Below are 23,699 nucleotides of genomic sequence, written 5' to 3'. Positions count from 1 at the left end.
TGTATGTCACGGTCCAAGAATTATACAGATGCATGTTTTATAGTTTATTAATACTAATGAACCATTATTGACAATGAAACATAGTATATGAAGAGACCAAGAGAGATAAAGCGGAGGCAGAGAGATAGAGAAATATAAGTAGCAGGCCGGGTGAATCACACAACGGAAATAACATGCAAATCACTCTTCCTGCACACAATGGGCCCTCTGAGAGTCTGTGCGTAAGTCCCAAATGCAATCTGCTTTATTCAAAACCGAACAGCTGGTTGACTGCAGGTGGGACGTCACTGCCATGGACTAACATGCCACAGAGACTCACAGAAGTGGAGTCCTCATCCTCTTCTCTCTGGGTTCTTTCACTGTTTTTTTTTTTTTTTTTAACAACAAAAGGGTCTAATCTTCGTCTGTCCACTGAAGGCCCACATGTTTAACTTTGTGCAATGAGAGGCATCTATGTCGAAACCCTGCAGGTACACCTCAAAAAAAAATAAATAAATAAAAAAAATAAAAAAATAAAAACAACAGTTACTGCAGTCCTGCTTTTGGGAAGCTGAAAAAATTTAGGCCAAAATAGAAGTTAGCTATGTAGTACCTTTACAGCATTTATCTGACACTTTTATCTAAAGTGACTTATAACCATGGCTGAGTAATTGAGGGTTAAGGATCTTAACCCCTGTTCTGGGGCCCAACAGTGATAACTTGGCAGCAGTGGGACTTGAACTGGCAACCTTCTGATTACTTAGAACACGGGTGCTCAACCTGCTGGTTGTAGAAGAGTGTGAAGAAACCCCAGTGATTCCTGAGTGACTCTTCAGTGTTGCAGTTGGTGGAGGCTGAGTTGCATCAGGTCCTGGCCAGTGCTGCTCTATTTAGAGTGCTTGAAGCTGGTTTTAGGGAGTTCTCTCCACATGCTCTAGGTGCCACATTACTTCAGAGTCTTGTGCAACTGTTTAGTTTTATCACGTTCTAGTTAAAACTATAAGCTACAAAAATAACAAAGCTTTGTAACATCAAAATGCAAATGGCAGGTTCAAGAAATGTGTGCAACCTACAATTTAAAGAAATTGGAAAAATACTAAAATAATTTTGAATATATGCTTCCAAATGTTTTTAAACATCTTTGTATTTGAATGACAACACAGCTGGAAATGCACTCTTCTTTGCAGATGACTATCTATATTTAAACAATTTCAGAGAAAGAAAAACAAAACAAAACAACAACAAAGATCAACAAAGATTTCATTATCACTATATTGACATTTTCCAAAAATTGCCATGTTAAATATAATCCATAAATAAGATAGAACAACATACCAATCATTGTGGTTCATATCAAGTATATGATCATATGGAGGTTTATAATAACATGTAGGGTGATCCACAAGTTTGCACTCAGAATAATGTCTGGGCTTTCAACACCGTGTATGATGATGTGGAGAAACTGGAATCTAGGGACACTTGCAAAGCAGGGAGTTTTACTGCTGCCACTACAAAATGTGGCTTTAAAAGTTAATGGCTTAGTATTACGACAGATGTAATGTGAAGTAAATGTGGATATACGAAGGCTCTAGTTAACATAGCTTTTGAGCAGCTTCCATTTTGCCTTGTCACAGGTGTGTCTATGTTCTCTGCTCAAGTCCACAGATCCTCTACCTACATACTCAGAGTGAGTCAGTGTTTTCATATTCGTATGTCAGGGTAGCGCGCATGTGATACCTGGTTTGTGTTGGTCAGGTCTGTGTACTATAGTGTGCGCTGCTCTGTATACTATAGTGTGCGCTGCTCTGTGTACTATTGTGTGCGTTGCTCTATGTACTATAATGTAATCTGCCCTGTGTGCTATATTGTAGTCTGCTCTGTGTACTATAGTGTGATTTACTCTGTGTGCTATAGTGTGATCTGTTCTGTGTACTATTGCTGGTTTTGCTCTGTGTGCTATAGTGTGATCTGCTCTGTGCACTATAGTGTGATCTGTTCTGTGTACTATTGCTGGTTTTGCTCTGTGTGCTATAGTGTGATCTGCTCTGTGTGCTATAGTGTGATCTGTTCTGTGTACTATTGCTGGTTTTGCTCTGTGTACTATAGTGTGATCCTCTCTGTGTACTATAGCATGATTTGTGCTGTGTACTATTGTGTGATCTGCTCTGTGTACTATAGTGTTATCTGCTCTGCTCTGCTCTGCTCTAATCATGTCTGGTTGTGTTTATTTTAATCTACTGCTTTGTATTCCTAACTATTCTAATCTCTAATTTGTTCTATGGTCCACTTATTCATGCTGGAATGAGACTCATGAAGCATTCTGTTCTATTCTACTCTGGTCTAGTCTACAGACAACTTGCTAAAATTACCTTTTACTTTTTGTTGTGTATTATTTTCAGGCTATTAGCTACTGTTTTCCTCTTTATTTGATGCACTGGTGTTGGCCACTAATGCTGCTTTCTCTAATGCCTGTCTGTCATGTTATGTTGCAATGTTAGTGTAGGTTAAGTGGGCTTTAGTGTGGGTTATAATGTTAGTGTAGGTTAAGTGGGCTTTGGTGTGGGTTGTATTGTTAGTGTAGGTTAAGTAGGCTTTAGTGTGGGTTATAATGTTAGTGTAGGTTAAGTGGGCTTTAGTGTGGGTTATAATGTTAGTGTAGGTTAAGTGGGCTTTGGTGTGGGTTATAATGTTAGTGTAGGTTAAGTGGGCTTTGGTGTGGGCTGTATTGTTAGTGTAGGTTAAGTGGGCTTTAGTGTGGGTTATAATGTTAGTGTAGGTTAAGTGGGCTTTAGTGTGGGTTATAATGTTAGTGTAGGTTAAGTGGGCTTTGGTGTGGGTTGTATTGTTAGTGTAGGTTAAGTGGGCTTTAGTGTGGGTTATAATGTTAGTGTAGGTTAAGTGGGCTTTGGTGTGGGCTGTATTGTTAGTGTAGGTTAAGTGGGCTTTAGTGTGGGTTATAATGTTAGTGTAGGTTAAGTGGGCTTTAGTGTGGGTTATAATGTTAGTGTAGGTTAAGTGGGCTTTAGTGTGGGTTATAATGTTAGTGTAGGTTAAGTGGGCTTTAGTGTGGGTTATAATGTTAGTGTAGGTTAAGTGGGCTTTAGTGTGGGTTATAATGTTAGTGTAGGTTAAGTGGGCTTTAGTGTGGGTTATTATGTTAGTATAGGTTAAGTGGGCTTTAGTGTGGGTTATAATGTTAGTGTAGGTTAAGTGGGCTTTAGTGTGGGTTATAATGTTAGTGTAGGTTAAGTGGGCTTTAGTGTGGGTTATAATGTTAGTGTAGGTTAAGTGGGCTTTAGTGTGGGTTATAATGTTAGTGTAGGTTAAGTGGGCTTTAGTGTGGGTTATAATGTTAGTGTAGGTTAAGTGGGCTTTAGTGTGGGTTATGTTAGTGTAGGTTAAGTGGGCTTTAGTGTGGGTTATAATGTTAGTGTAGGTTAAGTGGGCTTTAGTGTGGGTTGTGCTGCGCACATGCGACAGCCTCACGTCAATCCAATGAATTTTCACTTCTCCTCTCTCCTGTCACTCTTCTGTGACATTTCCTCACAGATTACAGACTTCAGAATGTGTCAGAATTCACATTCTCGTGTCCTGTTGTTTTACTTGACGTGATAAGAAATAATAGCACAGATTCACATAATGAAAGCAAAGTGGAAATTTAAAAAATAGCATAAATTGTCTTCCATACTTTTATTTAGCATGTAAAAATTACATGATCAACCTCTTAAACCATGCACCAGAGCTGACTGACACATATCATCACTGGTAACTGTAAGTCAGTTTGTTTTCAATTAATTAATTCCAAAAAAAATTTCAATTAACTTTGGAACATTGTTTTCATATAACATTGCAAAGCCACGTCACACAGTCATAGAATGACTGTATAACAGACACGTCTAACAGGGTGCTGCAGTCTTAACCATGAATGCTTGAGCGATGCTCTCGGTCTGCTCGTCTGGGCTAATGAAATGACTGTAGCTATGCATCCCTCCCTCACCAGTAGGTCGTGACAGTGGTGGCAGTAGTGTCCGTGCTTTGCATTTCCTCCTGCCTCTGGCGCCTCCTGGCCTTGTTTTGAGCTAAGCGGAGAGGTTGCACAAAGATGGGCGGAGCTTTAGTCACCGGGACACTTCTCACATGTTCTCACGTATTCTCACATATTCTCACAACGTGAGCCATCCCGCGGCGGCAGGGGGCCAGGGATGGGTCAGACTTACCCTCACGTCTCCTCAGCATGATCTTCATGATGACAGCGAGCAGGAGGATGAGGATCACAGCTCCCAGTACACAGATCAGCAGCACGATCAGATTACTCTCGCCTGAGTGGATTTAGCAGAGCACAGGAGAAGATGTGACTCAGTGGAATATTATTACAGTGCTAATGAATTCTAGTCTATCTGCAGTGGATCCAATGGACTGTCTACAGCATTCTTTCTGAGGAAATTTTTTTTTTAAGGAAATAACACAGAAATATCTTATGTGATGTGTCTCTACAGCTGGAGATCTCTTTCCCTGCAACATTTAATTACAACATACTTGGATCTAATCTTGAGATGTTACTGAAGGCCTTGATGAAGTGTGTTAGATTAGGGTTACGACTAAACTCTTCAGAGTGGTAGATGTCCGTGACAAAAGCTGAGCATCCCTGCTCTAAACTTACAGACAAATTTAAATAAAATCACCTTTCATGGGTGTGTCTTGAGTGGTCGAATTGAAACTCTGAACACTGCAAGTCATGGTTACTTTCTGATTGAGCATAAGCAGAGCAGTTTGGTGGTTCTGTCCCGTCATCGGGTCCTCAATTATGTAGCATTTGAAGGTCAGGGACAGGTTAACAGGTAGGTTATGGACACATGTCTCAAAGAACGCAGTGCCTTCATCCACCTCGAATGAGCTGGCATTCACTTGCACTGTGAAGTATGGGGGGGCTCAATAAAGGTTCAAACAACAGCTCTGCTACTTAGTGTCACTATATCCCTGTATGTACAAATAAAAGCAGTGAAATAGACGCTGATCTACTAGCCACATTCCGACCTCACAGAGGCATTTGCCATGTGTACGTTATCCTGCTTGAGGCTGCATTATCAATATCTAAAACTGTAAAAACTTAAAAGTAATAGTTTTACCCGGAGAATACCACCGGTTGGTTTGTGTGTAGTGTCAAGGCGAAATAACCCCATGTGTTTAAGGCCACAGATGACTTTATCATTCCAGTATTGAAATGAAATGAAAGATACCTTTTTTGCAGTTCTTGGGAACATCTAAGGGAGAAGAAAATCTGGTGGTTCATATGGTAACACTTCTTAGTTTTATAATACACTTCTACATAAGAGGGTCTGTATTTTTTACTTTGATACTGACCAGGCAAACATCTTTCAGTATTCTCACATTTGTGGTGTACAAGGGTTTGTACAAACACTTCACTGGCTGGGAAGGCAGAACAGAAGATAGTGGTTATGCATTCATAGGAAAAGGGCTGCTGGGAAGGGTACAGTTAGGATGCTAAAGCAGACTGCTGCTTTGGTTCGGTTCTCACAAATGTATGAATATACCTGCACTGGATAGCTCACACTTCAGACACTCAGGTGGCATGGTGTGAGTATTCACTACGACATGGTCTAGAGACAGGGACACAAGCAAACTTTAACTGCATGAGAAAGTCTAAGAGCAGCTATTGCATAAGAGACTGGAAGGAATGAGGGAAACTCACAAAGTACTGTGAAGAGGAGCGTGAGGCCCGGGTCCGCTACTTCCATCCTTAGACTGGGGTCCTATAAAAAGCTATAAAGAGCCTTCTCTTCCTGAAAGCTGAAAACCATTTCTGTCATTATTTAGGCTCCTATCGGGTCTTTATCCTGTACCAGAAAGCATGTTAATGGGAGCGGGAACATTCTGCTACACCAGGAAGAGTACATTGGAACCAGAGCAATAGTGTGTCGTGGAATAATGATGCTTGTGAAATGACTGCTAGGGATTTGTGGGCCAGCTTTGTGGTTCTGGCTGTAATTCTTCAATTTTATAATAAGCAGTAATTAATATAGTAAATATACAAAACGTTTTGTGGGAGGAAAAGATACCACTCCTAAGAGCAACAAGGAATAATAAGATCAGCTAAAAGGAGAAGGGAGGCCTGTCTGTGCTCCTGTCTGTTCATGTTATGTTGTATAGTTTTTTATCCACTGGACTCATTGGTTCTGAGCTCTGGGTGTACAAAACTGTTTACATTAAAAGTATAAACGGCAGTAACTCTGGAATGTCTGCCAGAAGGACTTTAGAGGTGGAAAAAAGAAATAATATGTGCATAGTTAGGCTCTTGTTAGTTGTTCAACTGTTCTTTATTTTATTTTTGTATTTCTTCTATGTTCAATATAACATTTTAGCAGCTTATGTAATATTTGATTAACTTGTTAGTGAGGTAGTTTCTTATTTAATACTAAAAAAATATGTCTTTGTTAAAAATCTAATTTTAGAAGATATTCTGCTTCAAGCGAATCTATTATGTTGTTTGCTATCATTTATGAACATACTTTAAGGCCCTTTTCTGCCCAAATAATAATTGTATTGTCTATCTTTGAAAGTATCGATCATACTCTATTTCTCTTAGATATATCCAGTTTGTTTTGTTCTCATATTCCTTCAGTTGGTTAATGTTTTCTTTACATATATGTTCAGTTGGTTAATGTATTATTTACATATATGTTCAGACACTTTCTGTTTACCCGTTGGCTTCATCTGATGATGTTTACTGTTTTTTAAAACTTCCCTCAAAATACCTTATTTTTCCTCAGCAACCCATAATAATAATAATAATAATAATAATAATATTATTATTATTATTATTATTATTATTATTATTATTATTATTATTATTATTATTATTATACTAATTTGGCTCGTATGAAGAAGGGTTTCCAGATCTGACACTTTCTTTGGGCATATGTCGTTATGTCCTGTCGTGTTTTCTGCCAGTACTTCGGTACTGATTGCGAATTAAAGTCTCTGTTGTCTCCATCTAGATATTACACTTGAGTTTGTACACATTGCTTAAAGCCATAAAACTAAATTTTGGTTGACAGCAAAGGTACTGACAAGTTTAAACATTAAAGGTCACAGAAACAGGTCAAAATGCCTTTATGTCTGGCATTCGGAGGACGTCTGATAGCAGCCTTTGTAATACGCATCCACATCGGTCCTTATCGTGATGTCAAAAAGAATCCTGTTTAATCTATAAATTAAAACGGCTATAATCGCTTCAAAGTTGGTATTCAGTAATAGTATTGGCCTATATGGGGCGTATCCTTCGCTTATTATAGATGAATCTACAGTTGTTGTGCTGAATCCAAATTCCTTGATGTTTTAAAAAGTTTGGCTATTGATATGTGGTTCCAGTATATGCAGCATAAAATCTATAAACGCACGCACACACGCATTCACACAAAGAATCAAAAATTAAATGCAATGTCATTCTCTTACCTTCTGAATCTGTCCGTCAGAAAAGTGAAGCCGTTTAACACACACGATGGGAGCTCTGTTTGTTCTGGAACACTTAAAATAAGCCAGGTGCCGATGCATCCCGTCATATTTATGCAAATTATGGCCATACCAGAGGTTTTTATAGTCATTTCTACATTAACATACATATTTACAAGCTGTCTGCTTTGCATTTTGTGATAGGTTTAGATTCTTAAAAATGAAGTCGATACAGTCAAGTAGAAACATGTTTCATTTACACCGTATATTTTTAATATTTATGTGGTCATATATATTTATATTTAACTTTTTCTATTTTGGTCATTTTATTTATTATTGGTAGATCTAAAGTGACAAAATGCGTAAATATGTGGAAAACGACCTTTAAAACCGTACTGAAGCTCATTTGTGCGCATGGCTTTGAATGCGTTCTCTATCGCTGCAGATATTGATCAGTTTCAATACTCAAAAGCGTCTATCTTGGAAAGTATTTAGGCTATTTGGGCTCATTTCATTTTTCTAGCCACAAGGGGGCGGTATTCTCCAGCTAACCGCAGGCAGCAAAACATTCGATTTCCTCTAGTTAATTACATTTTGGTTGAGACACCTGCTGAGATGACAAGTGAAGCTTAAAAAAGGCAGGCTGTTAGTAAATGTATTTTCAGAAAGCATCATTATAGCGTGGACAAAATTAGGACGAGTTTCATTTAAGTGGCTTTTTAATTTTCCTCCCCACAAAACAATGGTCGCACCTAGAGGGTTAGCCAAGGTCATCATTAGTCGTTGGACCATGGGCGGATTTTTTAAGAAAAAAGTGAAGTTCGCCTCCAAATTGTTTTTCAAGGTATGTACAGTTAAGCAAAGACTTATGAAAAGTCTGACGCTGTGCATGTTCTTTTGCATAGACGTATTTCTGTTTTGAGAACGGCAGCTTTAAGCAGACCAAATACAGAATACGATCAATTTTGTGTGATTATAGGCCCATATTTAAAAGTGGTGACACATATTTAGCTCTAAATAGTGGCCTAGGTGGAAATGTTATCCATTACTGTTATCAGTTTTTCATTTTCCCAGATTATTCCTCAAAATCAATGGAACATCATTGATTTATCAGAATTAGGAAAGCCTTTGTGGGTATGTGTGTACAGTGACTTTGATTAGGGTGGAGGATCCCAACCTTGTGGTTCACTGTGGATTGTCTGCTGGTGGTGTCTCTCTTTAGCCTGGGGTGGGTGGTGGTGGTGGTAACCCGTTCTGCAGCTCATCTAACCAAGTTGCTCAACAAAGCTGTAAGAGAGCGATTCTTAGTCAGAGTAACCACTTCCCCTTGCGGTTCGTTGCTATGGTAAGACTTCCCTTTGATACCGGAAGTGACACAAAGTACTAAGTAATGGGGCGTGAAGCAATATTGCCATAGGGTGTGCTTGTTTTTGCTGAGAGCTCATCTCTCTTGGTCGCACTGAGCCCTACACCGATGTCATGTCAAACAAAATGAAAACTCTTGCAGTGCCAACCTGTCACCTGGTAAGTGTTTGCTTCCTGAGGTGAGTGTGTGTTCAGTGATGAGGCTGTGTGTGAGATGTGCTGAATCGTAGCTAGAAGGAGCTGCAGAACTTCAACTCTGGCTTGGTTTTGTTAGTTTCCTCGGCTGAACTTCTGAACGATGCTAGTTCTCCGTGGCAGGCATGGCTTACGCTGTGAAGTACTGAGGAACATGTTAGTTGTCCGCTTCCATGACTGCAGTCTACTGGATCCTGTTCATTTACTTCATTAACAAAGGAAGGAAAAGGAAAGTAAGGAAGTGTAATGGGGTGGATGGGAGCACGACCCTGGTCCAGTGCTGGAGGCCTGAACAGCACTTTCACACACTTGACTAGGCTGCTGCTTTTGGCTTGATTTGGACAAATGCAACTGTTTCGAATAGGAAGACTTCCACTGTGACAGACAGACAGAGACAGACAGACAGGCGGGCGTGAGTGCGTGAATGAGTGAGGGAGATGTACACTACCAGTCAAGTTTGGACACACCTACTTTTTTTTTTTTTTTCCTTACATTTTGACAGCATCAATACAATGAAATTTCACAACTATGATTGTTACACAAATCCTGTCTGTTTTAGATTCTTCTAAGTAGCTTTTACACGTCACTTTGACAGCTTTGCATGCTCGTGGTATTCTCTTCACTGGCTTCCTTAGGCAGCTGTGTGATGAAACTCGGACATGCAGAGCACTTGTAGGGTGGGGGACTGTGGAATGTTAGTGTGGTGTATCTGTGATTACTCTGTGCAGTAAGGACACACACTAAACTGCCTGTGATCTGTTGGCCATCTTATTAGATGAGTGATGCATGTGTGAGCCAGTGGTTCATGGGTTATGCTGGACAGTTGTTACTGGAGCCCTTCTCAAAGAACTGCATGAGTCTACGTGGGGAGATCATGTATTCATCAGCCGATCGTGAAGGCAGGCCATTTTCTGTAACTCTTCTCAGCTAACGGCATCTGTTGTGGTGATGTGGTCGAGATTATTGATCAGATATCTGTGATCTGGGCCAAGCTTGTATGATCTTTGAACTCTACGCTCTTTTAACTCTCACTGTCTGACATGATGTTGGTTGACGGCGTAAACGTGTGCTGTGGTGCCCTGCTTCTGAAAGGTTCGTTCATGTGTGTCCGTGCGCGTGTTGGGGTGGCAAACGATCGAGTTCTCTCCTTGTTACTATGGTGATTCAAACAGTGTGCATCCTTGTTCCACAGCTGTCTGAACAGTCAGATGGGAAGCTTGAGAGCGCGGCAGGGTTGTTGTGCTTTTAGCCAGCAGCGGTTTTGCCCGAGGGATGCTGTCTTCAGCCCGTGCGGTTTCGACTGGTCTGTCCTCTTTACTTAAGGTGTTTGTGTGTGCAGTCTCTTGGCAGCTACGCATGCACCAGAATGGAGCCATACGACCGTGTGTCACTACAGCGCACTGTGTGCCCCGCGCGAAGTGAGAAGCTGAAATGCCCACTTCCTGTATGAGAGATGCCACTCTAACTGAGCATCTCTAACAAAGAAAGCCTACAAAAAAAAATCAAACCGTTCAACTGTTTGGGAGGTGTGACGTTTCATCTTGCCTCCCTGTCCCCAAAATGTGTGCCTTTGTCTGACTTTATGTTTTGCTGGTTGTCCTTGCAGACGCAGGCTGTTTCTGATGGGGGTAAGTGTAAGCTCCGATGGCATCCGGGGGGTTGGGGGAGGGGGGGGGGCATTGTTGGACGACCACACGACACACACTGCAGGGCAATTTGTGCCTTCTCTGATGATTGACAGTTTAATCTGTTGGGTCTGAAAACTCTAGCAGCCCAAAATGAGACTGCTCTCCATCATGTCACTTTCAGCTTGATTGGAAAGATCTATTTCCACTTTCATGTATTTGTAAATCAAATGGTAGAAAGTAGTGGAAGTTCTGAGGGGTAGACAATAACCATGACCTTACCTGAAAAAGGCAGACAATTTGTGTGTAAAAGTTTGATATTTTGGCAGTAAATAGCCCAGCGGTCGATAGCTGGCATTGCGGAATGGATTAAACAGTAGAGAACCTGAAGAAGAATGATGCAGGGGTTGATGGTTGTATCACGTGTTTTTATATCCCCACCCCCTTCTGAAGAACTGAACATGTCCAGGTTGTCGAGCACAGGCAGCAGTCCGAGTCTCAGCGGGGGCTCTGCTGGAGGAGGCGGTCCACGTGGCGCTGATGACCCGGCCAGCAGGGTGGTCAGCTGGGCCGTATGCTTCGAGCGCCTACTGGAGGACCCGGTGGGAGTCCGGTACTTCACGGTAAGAGCCTGGACCTGAAGCCCTGCCTCTGCCCTCTGATGAGCATGAGGAGTAGACGAAATGGCAGTGTCTGATTCCACTTTACCTCAGGCAGATCAGATACAGAATGAGAGGGAAATGCATGACCTTTCATTACTAATCACACCACAGACTTTAGAACTGCGTGTTTTGTTAGTTTGTCCCAGACGTTTTGCGAAAACTGGCTGGAATTTGGCAATGGATTATATTTTTCAAGGTGATCTGTGTCACACACCAGCCTAAACCGCTCAAACACTGGTTTAACCTTGTTGATGATGATTTCGCTTCATAGATGACTACTTGCATGACACACCAGTAAGTTCTTGTTTGAAGGGAAGCCATCTGACTGTGTCCGCTGTGTGTCTGGGAAACGGGCTCACGAAGGAAACAAACATCACTTTGAAGCTCTTCTCAAAAGCAAGGCTGATGCCAGTTTGCTGTCAGTCATTCATGACTGTCTTGAGTAATGTAGCTCAGCCAGAGTACTGGGCTTGAGTAATTTAGCTGTGTTTTAACTTGTATGGGTTGTGCAACCCAGCTCTCTTCACACGATCAGTGTTTTCCTCATGGAGTAGTTTATGCTTTGTTTCAACTCATTTTAAATGTGAAAGATCCTTATCCATTAACCAAAAGTTGTAAAAACGTATGTCTGTCATCTGTACATATACACATTCTACAGTATTTAGCGGACACTTTTATCCAAAGAGAATTACAATTATGTCTGAATACAGCTTTAGTAACTGAGGGTTAAGGGTCTTGCACAGGGGCTCTACAGTGGCAACCTTGCAGTGGTGGGACTTAAACTGGCATCCTTGTGATTTACTATACAAGTACCTTAACCACCAATCTGCCACTGCCTCACTGCATGCATGCATGCATGCGTGCATTTATGTATTACTGTATTATGTATTCTTTTAAAATGTATCTGTGGTCCTCAGGCTTTCCTCAAATCGGAGGTGAGTGCAGAGAACATTCTCTTCTGGCAAGCCTGTGAGAAGTTCCGGAAGATTCCACCTGCTAACATGGATGAGGTACTTCTGTTTTGCACTTTTTAATGCACCGTTACTTCCCCACAAAAAGCCTAAGCCTGCTTCTGGCCTACAGTACGCAGATAATGGCCATTGGGGACCTTTTTCTTGTTTTTATTCTGTTGTCATAACATCTTACATTGTTGTTCTGTTTCCACTGACTGGCGTATCTTGCTGATTCTGTGTAAAACACTTTGAAATGCTGAACTCAAAATAAACTGCTTTTTAAAATTATTATTATTATTATTATTAGTAGTAGTAGTAGTAGTAGTAGTAGTAGTAGTAGTAGTAGTGTCTTTGGTTGTTCTAATGCTACAGCATTATTATAGTTTCTGGGGTTCTAGACTTTCATGATCAGCAGCTATCAGAAGTTTAAACATCCTTGTTTTTGACCAAGGCTGGTGTGACACTCCTAGAGGTGGCACTCTGTCCAGGACTGCATGTTCCAGTGCTGCTCCTGGACTACATGTTTGAGTGATTTTCTTGTTCCAGATCCAGGTGCATTGGCAACAGTAAAATGCAGACATTGTGATACTGAACTGGGCTGGGTGGTGTTGAGTCTAAGGCTAGAGTTGGTTTAGAACTAGTCCTGATCCGTAATCTGACAAGCAGTCCTGTTCAGATCGCAAGGTGTGCTATGCATGTAGTATAAGGTGCATTACTTGTGGTTGTTTTTGTCGTTGCAACACAGAGCTGGTAGGAGACCCAGCCATATACTGTGGTCAGTAACCTCAGGTTTTGCACTTTTTAAACATGAGAATGCGAATGTGCTGCGAAATCCTGCTGAATTTACATGCGACAAAAAACCTCGCATGTCCATTTACTGTCCTTCCGCATTCTACAGAATAAAAGCAATAATATAAAACATTATTGTAAGTTTTATTTTTAAATGCTGACACGAGTTAAGTCTAAATAAAGCGCATTTTAGCAGCTTAATGTAAAGGTTCTACAAAATCAAAAGCTAAAATAACCGATTACACAAATGAGGAAATGTATGTTTCATTTTTTTTTTCGTTGCACAGGCTCAAATATACCCGTCTACTGTCAGCGTGAATATGAAAACCACATCGCATGTCCAAGATGCTGTGTAAACAGAAGCGTGTGGGATACCATAAAGCTTTCCTTAGTTTGTGAAGAGCTTGGCAGTGGTGTATGAAGAGTGGTTAAAAGCAGACATGAACGTCTAGCCCGAGCACTAAAATACCCTGATCTGTGCAATTCTGTACAACGGTACACGCGATGGCATGTCCACGGTCCCAGAGCTGAACAGCAAGTCTTTGACGAGTTCTGTGCTATGATGACTCTGAAGCTCAGTTTGAAATGTTGTGTTGACGTTATTCCAACCTCTAAAAGAGGAGAGATGTTGAACAATAAATTTCTCGGAAGATCTTGAATAGGAAATGAATGTGACATGTAGGTTGGTGATTGGAGAGTTCATTGTGATCAGTGTGGGAATTGACAACCATTTTGGACACATGGCACTTAGCTGAGATGTGTGAGTTTTAAATGACCTTTAGTAAAAAAAATCTGCAGCACCTTTAGTCTCTCTCGCTCTCCCTCCCTGTTCTTCTCTGAATCTTCTCTCTCCCTAGCTGAAGAAGGAAGCCCACACCATATATGACCTGTATCTGTCTGACGCGTCCTTCCACTCCGTAAACATAGATGACACGGCTCGCGTCAGCGAGCACGATCTCGAGAATCCCACGGCAGACATGTTCAGCAAAGCCCAGCAACAGGTGCAGAACACACGCGCAGTTAATGTAGTTGATCTAATGAGCAGTATAAACATGACGTTAACTTGTCTGTCTTTCTGGCCTTCATTTGCTGCTGCGGGCAGATATTTAAACTGATGAAGTTCGACAGCTACACACGGTTTGTGCGCTCTCAGCTCTATCAGAACTGCATGCTGGCCAGCGTGGAGGGACGCCCACTGCCTGACCACACGCCCCACAACAAGGGCTCCAGAGAGCTCGGTGCTCCCACTGCCAACAGGAAGGTCACAGGATTTTCCTTTCACTACTTCCTTCATTTACTCAGTTCCTATTTGGATACATGTACTTTTTAAATATTATTATTATTATTATTATTATTATTTAATAATAATAATAATAATATTTATTTTTTAATGGCACTACCTATGATGCTGAACACAGCTGTATGACCTAGTGTGTCCTGTGTGCTCTTGGTGAATTTTAGATCACAATTAGATTAGGAAACTCTGAATGTAGCTTTTAATGGTCTCGGTGAGTCTGAGCTGCTAGGGCTGTTACAAGGCTTCTGGACCTTGAGACGAGGGAGAGACAGTAATGGCATGTTCTGTGTTGAAAGGAGAAATCATTACTGGTCATTTGAATGGCTAGAACAAAATGACTTGCTTGTATTTGAGAGGTTTCTCCTCGTCTGTGGGAGATGATGGCATTTAAAATGTGTATACTTGCAGAGCATTTATCACTGGTCATTCCTGGAGTCAGAACACTATGGGAGCACCAGAACAGGTCCCAGGTTTACATACACCTAGGCTAAAGACCTTCAAACCCAACCTTTCACTACTCCCTACCCAATTCAGGTTGTCTGGCATTTCCTGTGTAAAGTTAATTGGGGGATGAACTTTTTCACAAGATGTAGTTTTTAAAAATAACATGCAGGGTTTTTACGTTTTATTGATCAGATTTTTGGTAGTTCAGAAGTGTTTGGTATTATCATTTCCAGTTAGTTGCTTACCTTCAGTGAAAAGGTCATAGTTGTAGGGCTTCTAGTTTGAGGTCACGTGCCCCTGCCCTGCTTGCCTGCAGACAACACCAAAAACGGGTGCGTGTGAAGCTCTAATGTGCGTAAAACGTAATGCAGCTGACTTTGGTAGAATTACAGACCGGGCTGGGAAGTGCACGTTTTGTTGCATGTCCTAGTGCAAGTTGAGAATATGTGTAGCCAACTTTGTACCATTACTCACTGGTAAAAACGCAATGCTTTGTCAGAGGTTTACCAATCGGCTGGCCTCATTTATGGCTAGTGGGTACTTGCAGCAGAGATTGGTTATTTCACAGGGAACTGGTGTTGGTATCCCGTAAAACTGTAGCTGATTCTTGATTCTAGATGGTTGGTTATTACTAAGCATTTATACTTCCATATAAAGAAAGAGCTGAGCTTCAAGGTAACAGCATTTATTATCTGAATACAAGCCAGTTAGTTACACATTACAATTGGATTGATATTGTAATGAGGCTATGCAAATGATATTGTAATTTATAATTGATAGAGGGAGGGAGATGGGGAAAGACCAAGCAAGAGCTCGCGAACACGAGTTTGTTCTGTCCTGGTGGATATGTTGTATTTATATTTGTACACGGCTGGAAATTGCTACTTTGATTTTGCTAAGGAGAAACCAGATTTGTAGATGTCCAAAAAAACAAAACAAAAGGGGAGGTCTTGGCTGAGTTGCTGGATTTTCTGAAATTTTCCATACCCTCTGAAGATATTGGTATAGACATTTAATTTGTCAGACTCTTTTTAAGTGCTCCTTTTTAGATGAAATGGATAAACACTTGGTAACATCAATACCAGTAATGAAGCATCAGAATACATTCAGTAGATTAATCGAGACTTCTAATTAACCATGTAAATATTATGATTTGTTCATAACGGTTGTTTTTCCATTTTATTTGGAGTGTCTAATTCATATCTGTATATATTAACCGGAGAAGTCACTGAACATGTAACATGTCTAATACATACCATCTTAGCATAGTCTGTTACATAACTCTGTTACATTAACATTATGGCAAACATGATGAAAAACTGGCTGAAACGGGCATATTATGGGCAGCGAAAGGTTGATGGTTTCCAGCATAGGAGAGAAACTAGTTTTCTATGAGTTTGTGATGCGTACTAAACAATGGCAAAAGTTCAGTTTTACTTTAATGTGTTGATTCATATATTGTAACTTGTTACGTGTGTGTGTGTGTGTGTAGAGTACAGATGTGAAAATGCTGTTGTCAGACAGCAAAGTGAACAAGAAGACAAAGGTTGAGAAGAGAGGATCATGGGGAGGTACCTAACGATCCGTTATGTGTGCAGTTAGGGCTGGCGTCTTAATCTTAAATTTGTCCTCCACTTTAGATTAGAGACTTCCAGTTGAGAATACTGAAACCACAACTGAACCCAACTCTAGTCTTAATCCAGGGTCACTCTGTGTGTTTCTTAGTTCTACTTGAGAATTTCAGGGCTGCTTTGGGGGCTCAGATATTTGACCGTGGCAATGTCTGTGCTTTTAGCAGATGCGTCATACGGGCGGGTGATGGTCTCTCGCCAGGTGTCTCAGATCTCAGTGAAGTCCAACAGTAGCATGGAACTGGGCTTGTTGTCTGGCCGACTGGAGGTGCGTTCATGACCCATGGGAGACGTGTCTGATTATAGTCTGTAACGCTGCTGTTTGTTTCATCGTGCTGAAGGTTTTCTCTCCTTCTCACTCTAATTTCTCATTTTTCCCCTCTTGTTTTGTTTTGCTTCCTCCCATTTATTTTTCTTTCTCCCCCGTTCAGAACGACTCTTCCTCGAGTCTGGCAGGCTCGGACCCGGACGTTGCAGGGGTATCACGGGCAGAGAAGTACTGCTGTGTGTACCTGCCGGACGGCACGGCGAGTCTGGCGCCGGCTCGGTCTGGCCTGCTTCTGCGGGACATGCTCAGCAGCCTGTGCGAGAAGAGGGGATTCCCCCTGAAAGATGTCATCATCTACCTCCATGACAAGGACAAGGTGAAGCCCAGACACGTGCTGCTCCACTGAGCGCTGCAAAAATATGCAAGTCTGGTATCAAGGGGAATTGAATGGTAATGATGTTGTTTTCAGTATTTTGTCATATGTAGAAAGTGGACTGTCATAACAGGACACAAATGTGAAGACACAATATTGTGATAACTATGCAAATGTATTACTGCTAGTTAAGGTTGATGGGGACAGTCTAGTATTGATGTAATTGTATATTATGGCTAATATAGTATCAGGCCTTCCAGAAGCTGATAGAAGTTGGTGTGTGTGTGGGTGTTACAGCCTCTGTCCTTGGACCAGGACAGCTCTGTGCTCCAGGACCAACAGGTCTTATTGGAAGTGAGGGTGACATTTATGTAAGTGTCTCGCACACCTGAATGTATGCTCATTAGTTGAGTTGGTTTACTGAAACCTTTACATTTACAAGATGTAAAGGTGTGTTGTGGTATTTCTTTTTTTTTTTTTTTGAGTCATATACATATTATTAGAATATTGTAATCATGTTATATATCAACATACATACAATATTGGTATATTATGCATATAGTGTGTATTAATTAATAAATCCTTAGTAATGTATTGACTTATTACATGAGACAGAATTGAGTTTGATGTTTTTAGGCATATACACAATCATTAGTAATTTATTAAATTGGCCCTCAAATGATACACTTTTGTGTAAAGAGTGTCACATTTTTGTATGTCTGTGTGTAGGTTGCAGGTAATGTTTACAGGAAAGACAGTTGGAATCATAGCAAAGTCCAGTAAGACCTTGGGAGAAGCTCTTTCTTCAGTTTTACAGAAGAACCAACTCCGATCTCAGGATGCCCTCATCACTCTGGTGTGTGTGCGCGTGTGTGCGCGTGTGTGCGCGTGTGTGCGCGTGTGTGCGCGTGTGTGCGCGTGTGTGCGCGTGTGTGCGCGTGTGTGTGCGTGTGTGCGCGCTTGCGCGGCTAAGTAATTGACTTTGTTTTGTGTTTGATATCAGAGTGGATCCAATGAGCCCTTAAGCCTGAACACCAGCGTCTTTAGTCTGGCCAACAAGACTCTCTGTCTGGACAAAAGTGAGTCAGCAAAGACCACGCCTCTCTGTTTCAAATGGGTATTCTGACCATGTAGACACCTTTTTATTTTTTTTTTTTTTTTTATATATAATTTATTTATTTTATTTTTTTTGCAACCATCCCCAACACGTACACAATCCTTTCTTCTTTCCTGTCCGTGAACATTTAGGTTGTTGGGTAGTTGTCAGAGTTTCAGCTCTATGGCCAACGTGTACCGTTTACATTTTCACCTGAGCCTCTTGCACCTGACTGGTGGGTGGGGAGTGTGTGCTAAGCCAACAGAACTGTTCCCACAGATCAGCCACTCCAGGTATTTCCAGCCATGTGCAGAGGAGAAGCCACTGATGTAAGGAATCACTGCAGTTTTTGTTCTGTTGTAGGATCTAAGATAAGATCATGCTTTGCCAGGCTGAAGGCATAGAACTGAGTCTTCAGACAGCATTGCCTAGACAAGACGTGCCACTGAACTTGAAGCCAGAGTTTGTTTCAATTTCAAACTGGTTACATTTTCCATTCATATTCTTCCTTGCTGCAAAAAGATTATTCAGTCCTCTGAAATCCATTGTAAAAACTCCCCAACCAGGTTAAAATGCCCGTCACAATTCAGTGCAGCTAAATAACTAGTTTATGTGCTTAAGGACTCCTAATAACTGTGGTCATAGGGATACCTTGCACACAGGTAAGAACATGCCTTCACTGCTGTGTCCTTGTTTGTTTGTAGGATGTTTACATATGGTGACTACCTTCCCCAGAAGAGTTTCAGTAAAACACTAACATGCAGGAATTCAAATGCATTCAAGCTTAACATAGCCAGTCTTCCTTGAACATTGGATTCCTTGAATGTCTGGGGTTCAGTACTCAAAATGTGGACCCAGTTTAGCTGGGTCAGCGTGGCTTTAGCTGTACACACTATGCTGGACAGTAAAACAGGTGTGTTTGCTGCAGTTATCTATCTTGACTTGTGGCCCAGTGAAGACGGTCCACGCCGCAAACATTTAAATATTATTTAATATTTGGGGACCTTCGGGCATTAAATGGGAAATTGATGGGAAATTCACACTAGAATTGTATAAAAATGACTCTTGCTGGTACATTGGTGGCAGGATAAAACCCAAAAACTTCAAATGGGCTCCTTTTGGCCTCTTTATGCAGTGTGATTGATTAATAATTACAACTTGCATAAGTTTAAAAAGCCATTACACACTACTGAAATACAAACAAACAAACCCGGCAAAAAAAACCCTGACTCTTGACCCTGTGTGGTAACTAATGTCTGAGTGTGTTACACTCCTGACTGCCTCTGTACTCTTGTTGGCTTGGTGTGTAGGTAGTTGTGTGCAATTAATTATGCATCCTTTGTGGGATTCTGTTTTCTGTTTGAGTTGGGTTGTAAATTTGAACGTCTGTGTTAGTTTTACCTCAACTGAGCCTCTCGGTTGTGGCTTTGTCTTAGGGTTTAAGATGATTTCAGGCATCACATCTGCAGATGAACAGTGAGCCAAAGGTATTTGTGAAGTTGAGTGATCATGGTAGAATAAGAATAAGAACAGGCAACTAGGAAACCACAAACAGTTAAAAATGGCTCTCTGTGACCCCTCAGTGTGGCAGACAGTGACTTCCTTAACCCTAAAGAAGGGTGTTGGTGACCAGCACTGGCTCAGCTTGTAAGATCCTGACAGAGGAGAGAGGAGACAGAATTAAATTTGATTCATTTCTATTCATTTTTTTTTTCTCTTTTAAAATTGTATGTGAATTGCAACCAAACGTTTCTTCCTGTCAGACAAATTCTCAGTTTAAATCTGGCCAGAGTATCCCAATGTTTTGCACTTCAGGATGTAGGGATGTAAGGGGGGGGGGGGGGGGGGGGAATTTATATAAACTTTTAAAGTGGAATATCTGTACATTTATTTATTTAAATAAAAGGAAGACGATGCCCTACTAAGACAGAAATTGTTTTCTATGCATAATTGTTGGGCAAAGTTGCCTGACATTTGCTTGTGGTTGTTGCTGAAACTTTAACTGCTGAAAACCATTTGAAGAAACTCCCGCAAGGCCACAGAAGCTGTTTAGGGCCTCCCCTGTACAGGCCCCACTCCTTACATCCTGCTCTCGTAGCCAGTTATTGCACCAGTTATTGGAGTGGTGCAACATACCACCTATCCAGGAGGCCGTTTGTGTTTGGACCCCTCAGGTGGGGGGCGGGGGTGTGGCTGAGGTGTTGCATGCTTGTTTGGGGCCCTCAGGTGGTGGAGAGATGTTACATGCTTTTGTTTGAGCCCCTCAGATGGTGGGGAGATGAAGGCGGTTCCAGCAATGGACCGAGGCCGAACCAGCACCAGACCTAAAAAGGCATATGACATGGATGGTACGTACTATACACGAGACCTATAGCTGTTGCACACCTTTTGTCCTGGTAGAGTTGATTGGCTGAGCCTCTCTGTGAGCCACACCCACTGTTTACTGGCTGCAGCATGGATACGGTACTGTGCACTTTGACACGCCACATTACCCTCAGCACGCTACTAAAGTAAACTCTTTCTGCAGATCTAGCACGGAGCAACCCCCCTGACTAACCGTCTTGGCTAATGCCAAATTATTTAATATAAGATGATAAATGAAGCTTCCACATTTTCCGTTCCATCTTTTCTTGTCGATCTTATTATTTAATTGATTTTTATTTTTATTTTTTAATAACTTTATTGCCGCGAAAGGAATTTGCCCTGCACACAAAGAGCCAAATTAAACATTGAAACACAAATAACAAACTGTAAGTCATGCTTGGTGAGTAATGAAAAGTATCTGTGTTTGTGTCAGGCCTGGTGGAGATGTTGTCCCGTGCTCAGTGCAGCAGGGTGGACGACCAACGCGGGTTACTGACCAAAGAACAGCTGGAGATGCCCCTGTTCCTGCAGCTTCCTGCGGGGGGCCGTGAGGGGGACCCTGGGGACCTGGAGGTGTCCTCGCCCAAGTGCACATGCCCTGCTAACGTAGGAGTAGACCAGAAGATCCTGGGCATTAAGGGCGATGATAAAGACTCAAATAAAAAGAAGGGCTGTGAAGATGGCCACGCACGCTCTGATAAGGAGACCTTACTTTGAGAGAGAGAGAGAGAGGGTGTGTGTGTGTGTGTGTGTGAAATTACTTTTCTTTTTGTTCTTTGGTCATTTATGATTTTTATGGCGAAAACTACATGTGCAGAAGATTATCGGATTTCTATTGTGTGTGTGTGTGTTTTTTAATATTACTCTTGTTATTTTCAAGAGCTCTTTTAAACATATTTATTTACTTGCTCTGTTTGGTTGTTCACTTCTGAATTTGTTTGATTTTGTTGCACTGGAGTTTTGAGCTCTTTAAACCACTGTATATATGATTGTGTTTTGTTCCTCTGCACTGTTTTTCTTCCTCAGACTTAATACAGCAACCCATTGAAACATGACCTGATCTAACTGCTGTGAACTCACTACACACACTGTGCTCCTGAGACGCTTTCAAAGTTGCATGCTCTTATTTTAAATGACCAGTTCTTTTTATCGTCTTCTTGGTGTTGTCCGTTATTAGGTTGCAGTGACTACCTGGCATGAGGAGATGCCATGGTGCATCTTCATGGAGCTCTTCCAGGCATTTCCAGGCCAGTGGGGTGGTGTAATCCCTCCAGCAGGTCCTGGGTCTACCCTGAAGCCTCCTCCCAGTTGGCTGTGCCTGATACACCTCTGATAGGGATGATTAGGGGGGGCATCCCTATCAGATGCCCAAACCACCTCTACTCTGAACTACTCCCAGATAGCAGAGCGCCACACTCCATCATGGACATAGTCCTGCTACCTGGTTTCAAACGTGTCCATGATCCATGCTCATGGTCCAGGGTGGTGGTGGTGGTTCAGGGATTAAGGTACTGGTACTGCCAGGTTGCCACTGTTGGATCCCTGAACAAGACCCTTAACCCTCAATCGCTCACGTTTGTGTTCAGTCATAATTGTAAGTTGCTTTGGATAAAAGTGTCAGGTAAATGGCGTAAATCTTACTCTTTCCGTCATGAAGTTCTCGTCCGTCGGTGAGGACGGGCATGTAGATGGACTGGTGTGTTTTGAACGCATCATATCTCCTCTCTTTTCTGCTACTTCAGTCTGGACCAGAGACCGCGTTACTGCAGCTGCCATGTCTGTCATGTGAGCTGGTGACCTCACATACATACCCTCTTCCTGTCACTTGTGAACAGGATCACTTAAACTCCACCACTGGGGTGAGGTTCTCGCGTCCCACGCAGGGGGAGCTCGGCTTTGGAGATGCTGAGCCTGATCGTAGTTGTTTTGGTGGAAGCTACGAAGCATTCCTGTAAATCGCTCTGCACAAGGGCATCTGCTAAACCCCATGAATGTGGAGTGAGCACTTCGCGCTCAGCTGTAGACGGCTCACGTGTGCACCGATGGCATCTTTACAAGGAGGCCAGTGGGACAGCATTGTCTGCAAATAGCAGCCATGTTGCCTCCTGGGCCAAAAGCCCTCCTGTCCATTAATATCTCAAATGGGACTGAAGATGATCTTCCCCCTTGCCAGAGTGCGAAGGCTGGGTTGAACAAGCTTGACTTAACACAGAAAATACCAGCACTGATTCCCCAGTGTGCCAACACCATGGCACTGTTCCTGCGGTCCTTATGATATTTAGAGGCATGTTGGCAAAGTCAATCCCCAACACACAGGGCCTTCAGGCTTTCATGTGTCTTGTCCACCTCCTGCTTTCCAACTACCTCAGTGACTTCAGGACATTGAACTTGACCTGCAGGTTGAAGCCTCTTTCTCTGGTGAAGGAGTTCCTTGAGGTGTTCCTTCTAATGCCTGACAGTATTCTCATCTGAGTTCAGAGCTTCACCAACCTTGCTGAGCACAGCTCAGATGGTATCCTTTCTCACCACCCTAAGCTCTTGCAGTGTTTTCCAAAACCTATTTGCGGCTGAAAACTTTCTCCCTGTATTTAGCTTCTGCAACTGCCAAAGCCACAAACTTTTTCACCCACCGGTAGCTCCCTGATGCAGTCCAGCTTCTAAGTTTCCTTTTTCTGTTTGGTGTCCCTCACTGCTGGTGTCCAGTCACCAGGTTCTTGTGTTGCCACAATAACAGGCACTTTTGCCATAGCTCTGTGCAGCTTCTTCCCCAACGGAGGTCTTGAACAGGGTCCACGCAGTCTCCGTAACTCTAGAACATGGGAGAAGGTGGGAATTGCAATTGGTCCAAACGGACTTGGCATTCCCAGTCTCGCTACACTTTTCGGCCTACCAAGTCTGTCCGATGGTTTTCCTCTGATCCAACTGAACCTCCGATGGTGATCAGTTGACTGCTCAACACCTGTGTGCGCCCAAATGTCCAAAACATACAGCCTTAAGTCACATGACACATCTACAAAGTCAATGACCTTTTTGCCCTAAAGTGATGTGGTACCAAGGGCATTTGGGAGCAAGCTTGGGTGTGAACATGGTGTTAATTATGGAAATGTAAGTGGCTATGACCAGTATTTAGTCGGGCATGAATGGGGCAAACATTTGAATCGTATCTCCTCCCCAGCAAAATGTCTGGA

At 42.1% G+C, this 23,699-nt stretch overlaps 2 protein-coding genes across 7 annotated transcripts; one reads left to right on the top strand and one right to left on the bottom strand.

The window, feature by feature from the left end:
- Positions 1-3,544: 3,544 nt before the first annotated feature.
- On the bottom strand, positions 3,545-7,552 carry LOC145657652 (uncharacterized). 2 transcript variants are annotated; one of them, XM_081713877.1, is made up of 8 exons: positions 7,453-7,552; positions 5,690-5,787; positions 5,532-5,597; positions 5,341-5,406; positions 5,217-5,240; positions 4,662-4,889; positions 4,197-4,298; positions 3,545-4,058 (listed from the first exon to the last, which is right to left on the bottom strand). In XM_081713877.1, exons 2-8 carry the CDS (start codon positions 5,733-5,735, stop codon positions 3,973-3,975), a joined length of 618 nt encoding a protein of 205 aa, XP_081570003.1. In that variant the 5' UTR covers positions 5,736-5,787; positions 7,453-7,552; the 3' UTR covers positions 3,545-3,972. The 2 variants fall into 2 exon arrangements, with proteins under 2 accessions (XP_081570003.1, XP_081570004.1); XM_081713878.1 differs by lacking the exon at positions 4,662-4,889.
- Positions 7,553-8,856: 1,304 nt separating this feature from the next.
- rgs14a (regulator of G protein signaling 14a) lies at positions 8,857-21,566 on the top strand. Of its 5 annotated transcripts, none has more exons than XM_081713019.1 (14): positions 8,857-8,973; positions 10,616-10,637; positions 11,104-11,257; positions 12,214-12,306; positions 13,896-14,039; positions 14,141-14,299; positions 16,272-16,350; positions 16,575-16,678; positions 16,842-17,054; positions 17,349-17,422; positions 17,781-17,907; positions 18,055-18,130; positions 20,415-20,495; positions 20,945-21,566. In XM_081713019.1, the coding sequence occupies exons 4-14, from the start codon at positions 12,298-12,300 to the stop codon at positions 21,226-21,228; spliced, it is 1,350 nt and encodes a 449-aa protein (XP_081569145.1). In that variant the 5' UTR covers positions 8,857-8,973; positions 10,616-10,637; positions 11,104-11,257; positions 12,214-12,297; the 3' UTR covers positions 21,229-21,566. The 5 variants fall into 5 exon arrangements, with proteins under 5 accessions (XP_081569145.1, XP_035379695.1, XP_026872864.2 ...); XM_035523802.2 differs by having other exon boundaries at positions 11,088-11,257; positions 16,578-16,678; XM_027017063.3 differs by having other exon boundaries at positions 11,088-11,257.
- The last annotated feature ends 2,133 nt before the right edge of the window (positions 21,567-23,699 follow it).

This window comes from Electrophorus electricus, chromosome 4 (assembly GCF_041902795.1).
Source record: "Electrophorus electricus isolate QZ-2024a chromosome 4, ASM4190279v1, whole genome shotgun sequence".
Taxonomy (NCBI): domain Eukaryota; kingdom Metazoa; phylum Chordata; class Actinopteri; order Gymnotiformes; family Gymnotidae; genus Electrophorus; species Electrophorus electricus.
This window is presented reverse-complemented; position numbering and strand designations above follow the sequence as displayed.